At 45.6% G+C, this 14,088-nt stretch overlaps 1 protein-coding gene across 4 annotated transcripts in view; it reads left to right on the top strand.

Annotated features, from left to right (window-relative positions):
* Positions 1–14,088, top strand: part of RANBP10 (RAN binding protein 10) — an 83,462-nt gene that overhangs the window by 18,143 nt on the left and 51,231 nt on the right. For all 4 annotated transcript variants that reach the window (XM_086621179.1, XM_086621183.1, XM_086621181.1 and 1 more), the window contains one exon: positions 5,039–5,091. In XM_086621179.1, coding sequence (XP_086477305.1) covers positions 5,039–5,091 — 53 coding nt within the window. The remainder of the gene's footprint in view (positions 1–5,038; positions 5,092–14,088) is intronic.

Below are 14,088 nucleotides of genomic sequence, written 5' to 3'. Positions count from 1 at the left end.
ACATCATGTTTCCCTCTGGACTGTGTGGAACAAAGGTGCTAGCAGTTATGGCACCCCTTCTCAGATGAAATGTTTTTTTCTTCTATTAGTTACTGAGGAGTAGATAGGCTGGAGAATAGGTTCCTTCATCCTTATAGTCTGCCACAAGTTTAGGTGTTGAGATGAACGCCCAAAAGTCTTGCCGTGTGTCTGCCTGTTTCATGTATCTTTTGAAGCAATGCTGGTCTTCACCGTTGAGCTTTCTACTTCAGCACATACTGCAGACTGTGCAGGGCTTCATTTTGTATGAATCCGTCCCGCTCCACTCTGTCCTTACATCTTGCCTGGCTACTCTGCAGCATGTGACAGCAGAAACCTCTGGGATGTCTTTCATTAGGCTGTATCTCAGCAGCTTCTCATCCCTCCTCGGATGATGGCAGCTGACCTTTGGCTGACAGTTCCCTTAGAGTGGGTGAAACCATCCCTGTTTGCGCTGGAGGAGCTGGTTAACCTGTGGTAAGGAAGGAGGTGCCCTTGAGCTCCTTCCATCATGACCAAGCAAGATAAAGGAGGATTATCTCCAGGGTGGGGCCTGTCAGATCTAAAAGCTTAAGGCTAGTATCTGCAGGAAGCAGTCGTTTCACCTGCGTCCTGGGACTTGGAGCGGTGCAAAATACACTCAGGGCACTCGTTTGTGTTTCTGCATGGACTACGTCCAAGCTGTGCTGCACTGGAGCGTCCACTGTCCTGTCTCAACAAGCAGAAAGCCTTCAGAGCTCTTCTTTTGGTAGACATGCTGCAGGCTGTTAGCATTTCTGCAGAGAATATCCGATTTGCTGCCTGGTAATGTACATCCTAGATATTTTGGAGACCCTCACGAATCTCTTTTTATCCTTCTAAATGAGAAAGAGGAAATCCAGCCAAATCTCCTGGAATCTGTCCTCTGTGACTGGAGAGTTTCTGAGATAAACTTGCTTGCCCTGAATGCCACCAGGAGGTTCAAACCTTCTGCTCCTGAACTGACTGCTGCCAAAGCCTCTCCTGGATATTTTTCAAAATTCAGTGGTCTTATTATTTCCCTTATCAAACACTATCACTTTCCTGGTGCTCACGTAATTACATAGTTTACACATGGTGAGAGCTGAAGGATCTTTCACCAAGAAAGATGGGGAGAGGCTGTTCAGGAGGGCCCATTGTGATAGGACAAGGGGTAATGGTTTTAAAATAGAGGGAGGTAGATTCAGGTTGGATATTAGGAAAAATTTTTTTACCATGAGAGTTGTAGAACACTGGAACAGGTTGTCCAGAGAGGTGGTGGATGCTCCATCTCTGGAGACGTTCAAGGCCAGGTTGGACGAGGCCCTGAGCAACCTGATCTAGTTGGAGATATCCCTGTTCCTTGCAGAGGGGTTGGACTAGATGACCTTTGAAGGTCCCTTCCAGCCCTAACTATTCTATGATTCTATGATCTGGACTGCCCTTTCTTGGTTGTAGCTGGCCGTTACATTGGCGTAGCCTTCTTTGTCAGTGTTCACCTCAAGAAACATTGAACTGGAAGAGCCCTGGTCTTGCAGCAGGAAAACTCTGAACTGGGTGCAGAGAAGTTACGAGTCCAGCACTAGGTTCTCCATATCATGGTTGTGTATCATTTTCCTCTCAAGATAACCCCAAGAGGCCAGGATCCAGGGAAAAGGGGAAGGTAGACCATCTAATGGTTAGCAGTTCAATGGTCGGGCATATAGGTGTGACTCCAGGGAGAGTGGCGTCATGGCTTGGCTGGTGGACACAGAGTTCACTGCTCTCCCAAGACATCTGATTATTGTACCAGTTGCTGGGTGTGAAGTGATAGTTGTGGTCCTTGTGGTGCTGAAGGCATCGGGAAGAGCAGGAAAAGTTCTGTATGTGGAACTTTTAACTAGTACATAGGAAGTTGAAAACCAGGACCTCTACTGTAGCAGTCTCCAAAATGCTTCTCCTCACCTTTGCACAGTACTGTTCTTTGCTCTGTAGCAGCAAGACAGGTGAGGAGGAACAGTTGTGGTATGTTGCTGAGGAATTGGTCTGAGGAGGAGGGGTTTGGATCTTCCGGAAGCTGGGGCACTTCTGAAATAGAGCATGCTTTTCAAAAAAGCGACTGACTTAAGTGCTGTAAAACTGGGTTTCAGGTGTTTAAAATCTGGAAGTTCGTGCTACCAGGATGTGAAGTGTACAAGAAAGACAAAGTTGGCCATGTTTGTAAAGATGTGGTGCTGTGTATTAAAGACATCATAGACTGAGATCTGATAAACTTATAGATTTCTAAGGATTAAAGTTTCTGTGTAAACAAGAAAAAAAGCAATTGTTATAATTTCTACACTATTTGATTGGGGTGGTGACAATTACAGAATCATGGAATGGTTTGGGTTGGAAGGGACCTTCAAGACCATCCAGTTCCAACCCCCCTGCCATGGGCAGGGACACCTTCCACTACACCAGGTTGCTCAAAGCCTCATCCAACCTGGCCTTGAACACTTCCAGGGATGGGGCAGCCACAGCTTCTCTGGGCAACCTGTGCCAGTGCCTCGCCACCCTCAGAGTGAAGAATTTCTTCCTTAGATCTAATCTAAATCTCCCCTCTTTCAGTTTAAAGCCATTGCCCCTTGTCCTGTCACTACACACCCTTGTCCAAAGCCCCTCTCCAGCTTTCCTGCAGCCCCTTTAGGCACTGGAAGGTGCTGGAAGGTCTCCCTGGAGCCTTCTCTTCTCCAGGCTGAACAGCCCCAACTCTCTCAGCCTGTCTCCATAGCAGAGGTGCTCCAGCCCTCGGATCATCTTCGTGGCCTCCTCTGGCTCCGCTCCAACAGCTCCATGTCCTTCTGATGTTGGGGACCCCAGAGCTGAATGCAGCACTGCAGGGGGGTCTCACAGAGCAGAGCAGAGGGGCAGAATCCCCTCCCTCGCCCTGCTGCCCACGCTGCTCTGGATGCAGCCCAGGACACGGTTGGCTTTCTGGGCTGCCAGCGCACGGTGCCGGCTCATGTTCAGCTGATTGAGACGGAGAAGTCACGGGCAGGGAACAGTTGCTATAGGAGACTTAACCCATTTAGCTTGAAGAAACGTGACTTTGGGGTCAAATACTGAAATAATGTTTTTAGACACGGTTAATATTTTCTGGAGGAAGTGGTCCAGGAAGCTGCAGGAAGAAAACTGACGCTGTAGAAGAGTAGCAGGACACGGGCTGCAGCCTGTTTGGGTTTATACCTGTACGTGAACAGGAGCCCAGCAGTAACTGTTGGTTTCAAAGCGAGGTAACAGGGCGACTGTTTCTGTGGTTCCTGGGGATGCTGAGACAGTTACAGACCGTGCAAACTGACCGAAACAGAACAAACGAAATAAAGATGTGCAGAAACATTGCGGTGAGGAAGAAGAGCCGTTGCGAAGGCTGGCTGTGCCTTACAGTCCCGTTGAATGCAGAAGTAGATACAGATCAGTCCACCTGGATTTGCAAAAACCGTTTGGCAAGGTCCAGTCTCAAAAATTCTTGAGGAAGGTAAAGGAAATGTAGGATAAAGTGAAGGGAATGGCCCGTGTGTGCGTGTGTCCTCGCTCCTCCCTGCAGCTGAGGACGTTCACCAGTGGGTTTCTGTGGGGACAAGTACTACACCTCCCATGGTCACTAACTTAATCAATGACCTGGAAGTGGAAGAAATAGTAAGATGATATTTTTTGCTGATGATACGGAGCTAAGTGGAGTTGTAAAATCAAGGGCTGACCAGGGATGATAAAATGAAAGATGCAGTTCAGGCTGGAGAGATGTAAAATTATTCTCATGGGAGAAGAATAAACAATCCAAACTTGACACAAAAAGTGGTCTCGGAGCTGCCTCTTACAGTGCTGGGACAAGTTCTTTGTGTCCTGGTTCCGTGGAAAAATCAGCTCAGTTCTCATCCGCAGTCAAAAATAAATGGAATAATAGAGACCAGGAGGGGGAGGAGTAGAAACCAAAATGGAGAACATGAGGCACTGGCACAGGTTGCCCAGGGAAGTTGTGGCTTCCCCATCCCTGGAAGTGTTGAAGGCCAGGTTGGATGAGGCTTTGGGCAACCTGGTGTAGTGGAAGGTGTCCCTGCCCATGGCAGGGGGGTTGGAACTGGATGATTTCTGAGGTCCCTTCCAACCCAAACCTTTCCATGATTATACTGGTGTCTGTAATAATCACCACGTGTTTGTGTTGTGAACAGTGCTTGCGGTTCTGGTTTCCCCCTGCTTCGCAAAGAAGATACGGAACTGGAAGTGTAGCAAGAGTATTAAGAGGTATAGGTTGGCTTCCGTATGAGGAACAACGGAGTAGACTAGGCGTGGCCATCCGTGGGAGTGGGATATGAATGAGGACTTGAAAATCCTTGAGAAAGTTAAGAGGGAAACGCTGTTCCTCTCTTCCAATTCTGAAAATGCAAAACTGGCTTGAACAGTAATTGAGTGGTGGAGCTGCGGGATGTTGAGCTTACAGAGATTCCGAAAGATTAATGGAGGAAAAGCTGTTGGGGTGTGAAATTCTGAAAGACCACCTTTTGCCTGGGAGATGGTGTGAAATACATGTTGGGCAATGAAAGAACGTTCTCAAAGTGCAACTGTTTGCTCCGTCCTGTGCATCCACTACCAGCTCTTCCTGGAGACAACGCCGGGCAGGATGGGTGTTTGTTCTCATGTTCTGTATCTGCCCTTAGTTATTATTTTACTCTCTTGTTAATCACCAATATAAATATTTTTTTTCTGATGTATAGAGAGGGGGAATCAAACTAAGAAATTTAATTGCTGATTTTTTTTCCAGTCCTTTTCCTACCAGTTAAGAGCTAAAGAGTAGCTGTAGCGGGATATCAGAAAGCTGGCAGTCACCAAAGTTTTATCTCGGATTCCAGAGAAGACTAAAAAAGTAATGGAAAATCGTTGGTGATTTCATCATTCTTACCTTACGTGATTTGTGGATTGTTTTTTTTCCCCCCTCTATTCCTGCTGCAGGAAATCTCGTAGATTGGCTATTCTGGCCTTGACTGATGTTTTGTTTGGGTTTTTTTTGCAGGTACATGGGAATAGGACTTTCTGCTCAAGGGGTCAACATGAACAGGCTTCCTGGTGAGTCACTGTTAAGATTTGGTTTGGTTTATAGTCTGTGTTAAATGGTCATTTGAAATGAAGATTTTAATTTACGGATATGAATTAGTGAACGTTTGTTTCTATTAATCCAATAGAATGTCTTACATCTGGGAGTTCCAAACTATTGAGCATTATCCTGAACCGAGTTACTGCTATTGTTAATGTAGCCATGATGACTTCAGCAAATAACAGAAATTAATATTAAACTGATGATTAATGGGTAAGATGATGAGCTTTCAGACATGCAAGCTCTTCTTCACATCTGAAAAATAAGTAGCGAAATAATTTGACATTTTAATCTGTATATCCAACGGGACAAACTTACATGGAAGAATCTAAAAATGGCAGGAAAATTGGGCTGTCGTGTTGTGTCTCCACTGTTCTTTCCCTCTTCTCACTGAAAAACTACAAAAATGTGCTAGGGTGGTATTTCCAGTTAATATTGTGGCTTCCTTAGATTGAAATGTTTGTTTTTAGCTTAGCCTCTAAGTTGGTTAAGTAGCTGCTTTTCGGGGGAAAAAAAAAAAAGGGCAATCTTTTTTTATAATTTTTAGTCAATACGTTGGATATTGTTAACTTCTAGACTTCGATCAACACGGTGACTTCTACAGCAGGCATTCTTTCAGCTGGGTTTTACACTAGAAGTTTTGGTGTTTGGTAGAAAGTAGATGTTCTCCAAGTGCCAGAATGAATGACAGAGCTGGTTCCCAGCCGTGGGGACTTTTTTTGGTCTCGGGTGTGATTTCCTTCCGGAGGAGTTGTTTTGAAGCCGAAATGTGTGTTCAACCCTTATTACGCATCGTGGTGTCTCCGAAGGAGAATGTCTTGTGACTGTCCTAACAAAAGGAAGAGCTTCCGTAGAGTTTGCTCCAAGACTCTTGTGAGTTGCCTTCTCAGTGAGGATTTTGGTTTCATCTTCAATGGTAACATGGATATTTGGAGAGCAGAACATGCTCCTTTTTTCCTTATAACCTCCAATGGAAAATGTTGCAGCATTAGAGCAAAATCCCTGACTCTTCCGTTAGCAAAATATGTGATTCTGTAGCTCTGTTATAAATTCCTGAAATGTATTGCTGTGTTTCTGAAATTCTGCTGGAACTGCAGAGGGAGGCTCAGCAAGGAGTTGAAAAGGAGACTAGGACAGCCAGGGTCCTTGGATGACTTCAGAAAATAACCAACTTTCTGGGGCCTGTTCTTTTAGTTCGAATCTGCTGCTGAATTTTGCAGTGCAGCAGCTGCCTTGTCTTATTACTGAAGAGAAGCACGGAGATCTTGAAATGTATGAGGGAGCATTTGGGACCTTTTGCATTGATAAAGAAGAAATGTGGAGTTGTAGACTAATTGCATTAGTTAATTAGTTGGTTTAAAATTTCACCAGTGAAACAAGCGTTGTTGTTTTAGTGACAGATGTCAGTGCAGCGTGTGGGCTGTTCGTAAATCACAGCCATGGTTAACAGTTGCAGGCAGACTTGCCTTTTCCAGGTGCCCTTTGATCATGTTTGATCGACCTTCAGAGTCTTTTGGCCACTGTCGGAGGCAAGTCCTAAGACCTGATGATTTGACTCGGGCAGAACCTTCCTTGCATCTGTTTTTCTCCGGTAATTTCAGACCAGCCCAGAGAGCTCTGGAAAGTGGAACTTCTTACTTTGGGGATATTTAGGACTCAACTGGACACGACCTTGACCAATCTGATCTAATTAGACCTCATTTGAGCAGGGGTTGGACTAGGTGACTTTTGGTCCCTTCCTTCCTTAGTTATTCTACACTTCTATAACTCTGGTTTTCAGAGAATGGCTTCAGTGACACTCGTATTTTGTAGAATTTGCATCTTACTGCAAACTATATTTGTTAATAATTGTGAGGACAACTACAGCATATACACGTTGGAGAGAGAATTAAGGTCACAGGTCTTTATCCACTCAGAACCGGACCAACTTGAGACCCGTTGTCTCAAGCAATATTTGGTTGCGGAAAGGTAGGGCATGTCTAGATCAAAATGATCTGATGACAACAGGTGTAGAAGTCTCAGTTTCCAGGCTGCTCCTCTCTTTGCACTCTCTCAGCCCCCAGTCCTGCCAACCCAAGTGGGTTGTGTTCATGTACGAGACTAAGCATGAGTTTAGTCCCGTCGTCTCTTCCCAGGGTTGAAGTCCTTGGCTGCTTGGAAGAGGAGTTGTTTGGCTGTCAAGGGAGCATGTTCCGTTCAAGAAACGGCTCTTTGGCTTGTGCAATGGAAAGATGGGTAGGATTGTCTTGTAGACTTGGCCTGTAGATTGCTCGTTGGATTATGCTTCACCTAGGATTATAACACAGTTTATGTATAACATGGTTGAATACTAACCTGAGATGATAAATGTCATAGGTGTGCTGTCCTGAAATTGGACGGCCACCATCATTTCAACCACCCCCTTAAGAGACTAAAAATCAGCCAAACCACTTCTGATAAATGGCTTTAAAGCCCAAGAGCTACCTGGGCAGCATTTTGTGGCCAGTTTGAATCAAAGTGCCTGTGTCCTACTTTCCAGAGTGTATGTGGCGGATGTGGAATTCTTTTTCCTGTGTGAAACAAAACATAAAGTGAACTTGAGACTTCAGATAGCGCGTATTTAGCAATGAATTGCACAAATTTGAGCCTATGAACCTGTTGTTTGTTTGATCACATGCAGGTTATGCTGCCAAGAGTGGTTCTGTGGGCATGGTTAGGTTGATCTCCCATCGTCTGTCTAAAGTGAACTACGTTGCTCCGTATTACAGCTCAATAATTATCTCCCTGGCTTTAGGAGAATGAGTCTGATTTATTTTTTATTGTATATTGTTCAAGTAACTGGAGTGAGAAACACGTATTGGCCTTAACCGTTAGCAGGTCTTTCCACAGCACAGAGAGCTCACAAAGAAGTGACAAGACTTTGGAGTCTTGACTTGGCTTCACATCAAAGTATAATTTTAACTTTCTGTGCCCTGAAACCCTGCCAGGTTTGTCTCCTCAGAGCCTTTCTTAAGTCACTTCTGCTTTAACAGATCCATTTTTGCACGGCGTGCTGGCAGGGCAGTATGTGACCCACCACAAGTAGTGGTTTGGGAGCCCAGAGCCTGGTATGGGAGTCAAAGTTGGTCCCTTTCTTGTTCCTACTTTCAGTGGGGATCCTTGGCACCCTCTCAGCCCTAATTCAAACAACAATCTCGCTGCTGGGTTCTGTCTCCAACTCCTTTTACCCCTCAGCAAACAAACACTTTGGCCACATCCAGTTCCAAGTCAGGGCATTTGTTGCTTTATGCCAAATTTATTTTGGCTTCAGCCCGGCTGGGTGCTGGGGAGGGTGACACTGAGCTTCTCTGAAGGTTGGGAGTGTGGTTGGAGCAACCTGAGTGTTCCTTAAACTCCTGTCTGCGCTGCGAACAGAGGCTGCTTTTGAAAGGAGAGTGCCCTGTCGCTGTTGGACCCGGGGTTTCTGTGGGCTGCGCAGGTCTGAAATCGTTGGGTTTTCACTGGAGTGCCGACTCTTGCGGCCCTGACATCTCTTTCATTTAAACAGAGGGAGGTAGATTCAGGTTGGATATTAGGAAAAAATTTTTTACCATGAGAGTTGTAGAACACTGGAACAGGTTGCCCAGAGAGGTGGTGGATGCTCCATCCCTGGAGACGTTCAAGGCCAGGTTGGACGAGGCCCTGAGCAACCTGATCTAGTTGGAGATATCCCTGTTCCTTGCAGGGCGGTTGGACTAGATGGCCTTTGAAGGTCCCTTCCAGCCCTAACCATTCTATGATTCTATGAGTCTATGATTTTTATTATTATTCTTTTTTTAATTTTTAAAAGACCTTTAGAACACTTACTAATAAAGGTTCTGCGTTAAACCAGTGGCTTTTATTGAGATGTCTGCTCACTTCTTTCCCCAGATACAACTTTTTTTTCACGAGTGCTCAGCATTTTGGTATCTGGGGATGAAATTACATGTTACAGCTGAACCCATCTAACTGTCATCAAGGGAGAGAAACCTGACCTTGTGTTCCCCCCACCTACAGCTGCACAGTCCCTCTGCTTCCCTGTGCCAGCCCCTGGCTCTGGCACTTCTCACCTCCTTTGCCAGCAGGATGCTGCCTGCTTTTCTGCTGTGTTGGGGTGGTGGCAGGCTGGTTCCTTCAGAACTCACAGAGAGATGTTCCCGTCTTTAATATGGATGAGAGAGAATCATAGAATGGTTTGGGTTGGAAGGGACCTTAAAGATCATCTGCACATGCTGGACATAATTCTCCTCTGCGTGGGTTCCAGTCCTTCATGCTGTTGAGAGATAATGTTTCATTTGTTCTAGCTCTTTGGGGGTAACCCAGCAGGAAGGAAGGAGGGAAGGTTCTCTATAGGAGCAGCAAGGTCTTGATTCAGCCTAAAATGTTGTACCTTTAGTCATAGAATCACAGAATGGTTTGGGTTGGAAGGGACCTCAAAGATCACCTGGTTCCAACCCCCCTGCCATGGGCAGGGACACCTTCCACTACACCAGGTTGCCCAAAGCCTCATCCAACCTGGCCTTGAACACTTCCAGGGATGGGGCAGCCACAGCTTCTCTGGGCAACCTGTGCCAGTGCCTCACCACCCTCAGAGGGAAGAATTTCTTCCTTAGATTCAATCTAAATCTCCCCTCTTTCAGTTTAAAGCCATTGCCCCTTGTCCTGTCACTACACACCCTTGCCCAAAGCCCCTCTCCAGCTTTCTTGTAGCCCCTTTAGGCACTGGAAGGTGCTGGAAGGTCTCCTCAGAGCCTTCTCTTCTCCAGGCTGAACAGCCCCAACTCTCTCAGCCTGTCTCCATAGCAGAGGTGCTCCAGCCCTCGCATCATCTTTGTGGCCTCCTCTGGCCCCGCTCCAGCAGCTCCATGTGCTTCTGATGTTGGGGACCCCAGAGCTGAATGCAGCACTGCAGGGGGGTCTCAGGAGAGCAGAGCAGAGGGGCAGAATCCCCTCCCTCGCCCTGCTGCCCACGCTGCTCTGGATGCAGCCCAGGGCACAGTTGGCTCTCTGGGCTGCCAGCGCACACACCCTGCTTCAGCTTCTGAAACATCATAGGCAGGGTCTGACCAGTCGCTTTTAGAGACTTTACACACCCTCTGGTTGATAACTGACTTGTGCTGCTTCGCACCATTGCTCAGGTTACAGGGAGCACTGGCTTTCACTCACCATTGTTTTGTTTTTTGAAACTTTGATTATTTTTTCAACCTACTTTTCAAATGAAAAGATAGTGCAGCAGCCAAGCAGTATCTGCCTTCTTCAGACTCCCTATTAAAAGAGCAGCTTCCAAATTCAAGTATGTTTTATAGACTCGAATTAGAGTGCAGCTGGGCAAACGAGCAGAATTTAGCATGCAGATTGGGGTTTGGCTTCTGGGACTGTAATGCCATGAGCCAGGTCAGCAAAACCAGAAGCAGTTTGTCCCGTTGTGTGTTCACACATGTCAAATGTTGACATTTGTAGGTCAGACTTTATTTCTTCTCAACTTATCTTGCTTGTTAACAGAGGAGATGCAAGCAGGGGAGCAAGGCTGTTGAGGAATCGGTCTTCCTCTTCCTTCTTTCGAGAGGAAAAAGATACCGATTTCTGCCCTAGGGACGTTCCCAAGGGTTGTTCAGGAAGGTGTGCTCCCTTCGGAGGCTGGGTAGATGTTGTTTTGTAGGAACCAGTGAGAAACTAAAGGAACTGGGCTTGTTCAGCCTGGAGAAGAGGTGGAGGAGGGATCTAGTAGCAGCCTTTCCCTATCTAACAGAGCTTACTGAGATGAGAACATAGACCCAGACTTTTCTCAGAGGGGCACAGTACAAGAGACAACGGGCACCAGTTGCAACAAATAAAATTCTCATGGGAAATACAGTATTGTTCTTCATCAGAGTTGGGGATGGGTTACTAGAGAGGCTGAATCCTGAGAGATTTTCAAACCTCAGTTGGACAAGGCTCTAGGCAACTTGATCTAACTCTTCAGTTAATCCTGCTAGGAACAGGAAGTTTGTCTGGAGACCTCCAGGTGTTCCTTCTAGCCAGTTTTAGTTTTTTGGGGTTGGTTTGTGGTTTGTTTGTTTTTTTATTCCCTCCAGGGGATCTTTCTTCTTCAAATGTATTTAAAGGACTTCATTTCCATGTATCAGCTTATGTTTTGGTTGTCACTTTCTGTGACTCCAGTGACAAATGAAGAACCCGTGCTAAAGGACTTAGTCCCAGTGGTAAATATAATAATTACAGAAGTTGAGACCTCACTAAATCATCTGATCTGAAGCTAATTCAGTTATGCATCAGTCCTGCCTGGCAGGTGTGTGTCTAAACCAGTCTTTCCTTGTCTTTCTGGCAACTTCTTCCAACACTGTCCTTGTGTTGGAAACTTTTTTTGAATATTCCCTTTAGTCTTAAGTCCATTATTCTTGGATCGTGTGGAGGTGGAGAATAATTAATTTCTTTCTTCTTTGTATACATGAAGACCTCTGTCACTGTTTTGTGGTCTTCTCTCTGGACCAAACATCTCTGGCTCTTTACCCTGTCCCCATTTGTCATGTTTTCTTGATTTACGACAACTCTCATTGAGCTTTTCTGAACTCTATCCACTGGATGCATCACAAGCACCAGTGTCTTACTGCCTGTAGTAACAGAAAACATTAAAATTCAGAGCAAGTCCAGGAAGCGGTTCTTAATCCCACACTGCAGACAAGGGCAAAGGAAAATCCTTGCCAAGCTTTCTCAATTTCTGAGGCTTAAGCAGAAAGGGGAGGGGAAGAAGCTAGATGGTTACCTGGGAAAGGGCCTTCCCCCATGGCTTCTAGAGCAACCATCAGAAGCTTATGAGATTAAATATATGAGCAGTATGTGGCAAACAAATAGCGATTCAGTCTGCTCTCAAATCTAAATCAGAGTTTTGGACCCCCGGGTTGATATTGTGTCTTTAGAAGTAATTTCTGTTAAGTTTGTTTAGCTATTTATGCTGCTGATCAAGGTCTGTCTTAAAATACCTTATGGTGTTTGTCTGGCTGCAAAGCTTTTCCAGAACTATCCTTAAAAATGGTTGACCAAAATGGCACATGGGATTTCCACACGGTGTCTTAATGAAGTCTTATACGATGCTACTCACACTTCCTTGTCTCTTTAGTAAATGTACCCCAGATGTACTTTTCTACTATGCTATTTGCTGGGTTGAGTAAATAGAGAAAATTGAAGTTTTGCTTTTAGTTCAGATGTAATTTGAATTATGTAGTTTGTCCTTATTGCAACTTGTTGTTGCAATGGGAAGGCAGATGGGTGGGGGAAAAAAGATGAGGAAAGAAGTGACAGTCCAAGCTGCTGACGGTGTAGAGTCCACGTGTCGAGGCTGAGCGAGCAGACATGGGCAGGCTGCCTTCCGTGCTCGGTGCACGTCAGGTTGAAGTCAAGCTACTCGTGGTCGATGCCTCTGGATTGTGTAGGAAGCTTTGGAGCACCATGGAGAAATTCTGTTCCTTCCCTCTTACCATCCATAACTTAATGCTGTAAAGAAGCATGGAAGCATTCGATTTACCTCCCACCCGACCCCTGTCTTGTTCTTAGTGTTGCTGTGGCTCGTCGTGGAGAACTTGAGACCATTGAGGTTTCTAGTTAAACCGCTCAGATTATTTAAGAATGGCTGAAGGAAGCCTTGTGGCTTCTTAGAAGGGGTCCGAGTACTCGCTTGTACCTGATCATTGCTTACAGTCCTGTCTTGCCTGTTTTCCTTGTCTTTTCTACCTGCACTTTGTTGGGTCCTCTTCAGGACCGAGCACCATGTTGCGTTCCTTCTGCTGGATTGGAAACGGCAGTACTGTCCGTACCGTGTCCTGCTGGAGTTACTCAATGAAGAGTTACTGTAGAGCCCAACTCCGCTTGCCACTCCACGTTTAAAGCCTTCCTCTGGCTAGCCAGAGGGAGATTTGACCTGTCAGGAATTTTACTTTATTTGTGCAGTAAGTACCACCCAGATCGAATAGTACCCGAATCGTTTTGCTGTGTGATTTGCCTATAGAGAGCTGTAGTATCCGTCGGGAATTTCATAAAGATTCATAAATTTCACTTACTTAGTGCCTGCAGAAATCATAGAGGATGGCAGTTAATTTTTGTATGTCAGATTAAGGAAAATACAGAGTTGATAATGATTTTTTTTTTTTTTTAATAAATAATAAATAGATGTGCATTCCCTCACGGAGACACATCCAGGACTTAGTTACCCGTGGAGTCCTTCAACCAGCTGTGCTGGTTCCTGTCCACAAACTCGCTTACGCTGCTGGTACCCTCTCATTTACCCCAGCAAACCAGTTTGTGGGGCTGCACGTGAACTGGGCCGTGTCATTGGGTTAATAATAATGGGCAGGGGACGCTGCTTGATTTTTGGGTGGTTAATAACTCGGGTCTGTTCTGTGGCCCAGTTGATCACACAGGTAGTGCAGGTTGAAACAACTCCTCTGTGAAACTTTATTCTACTGGAACGCGTGGGTAACAGTGGTCTGAGATTGGTTTTGATAGAAACAAATATTACTCTCACCTAAGATATGTGCTGAAAACCTTAATTAACGACCGAGCGCTATCCAGTTGATCATGGAGACTGTTTTATGAAGGAGCGTCTTGCTGGGGCATACTGGGCTGAAGAGGGCTTGGCTGGCTGCGTCTCTCCACTCCATCTGTCTCTGCCTTTTCTTCGAGTTGTTTGAAGATGATGGCTGGTTACCTTTTATTTTGCTGGTTAGTCAGATGATATTTGAACTGGATTAAGTTATTTGAGCTTTGTTGCATTCAGTCACACAGTAAAGCGTTGAAAACAAACCTCAGTGGAAGCACATGCTTGTTTTGCTGTTACCTATCTGATACCTTACAGTTCAGATGATCAAGAGACTGAAGGTTTGTGAAGCTCCTGAGCTCAGAAGGGCTATTAGCCATTATTAGAAGGGCTATTAGCTGTTATTAGAAGGGCCATGTGCTAGCAGTGGCAATGCCCTGGCTAT

Source organism: Tauraco erythrolophus, chromosome 15, assembly GCF_009769465.1.
Source record: "Tauraco erythrolophus isolate bTauEry1 chromosome 15, bTauEry1.pri, whole genome shotgun sequence".
Taxonomy (NCBI): Eukaryota; Metazoa; Chordata; class Aves; order Musophagiformes; family Musophagidae; genus Tauraco; species Tauraco erythrolophus.
This window is presented reverse-complemented; position numbering and strand designations above follow the sequence as displayed.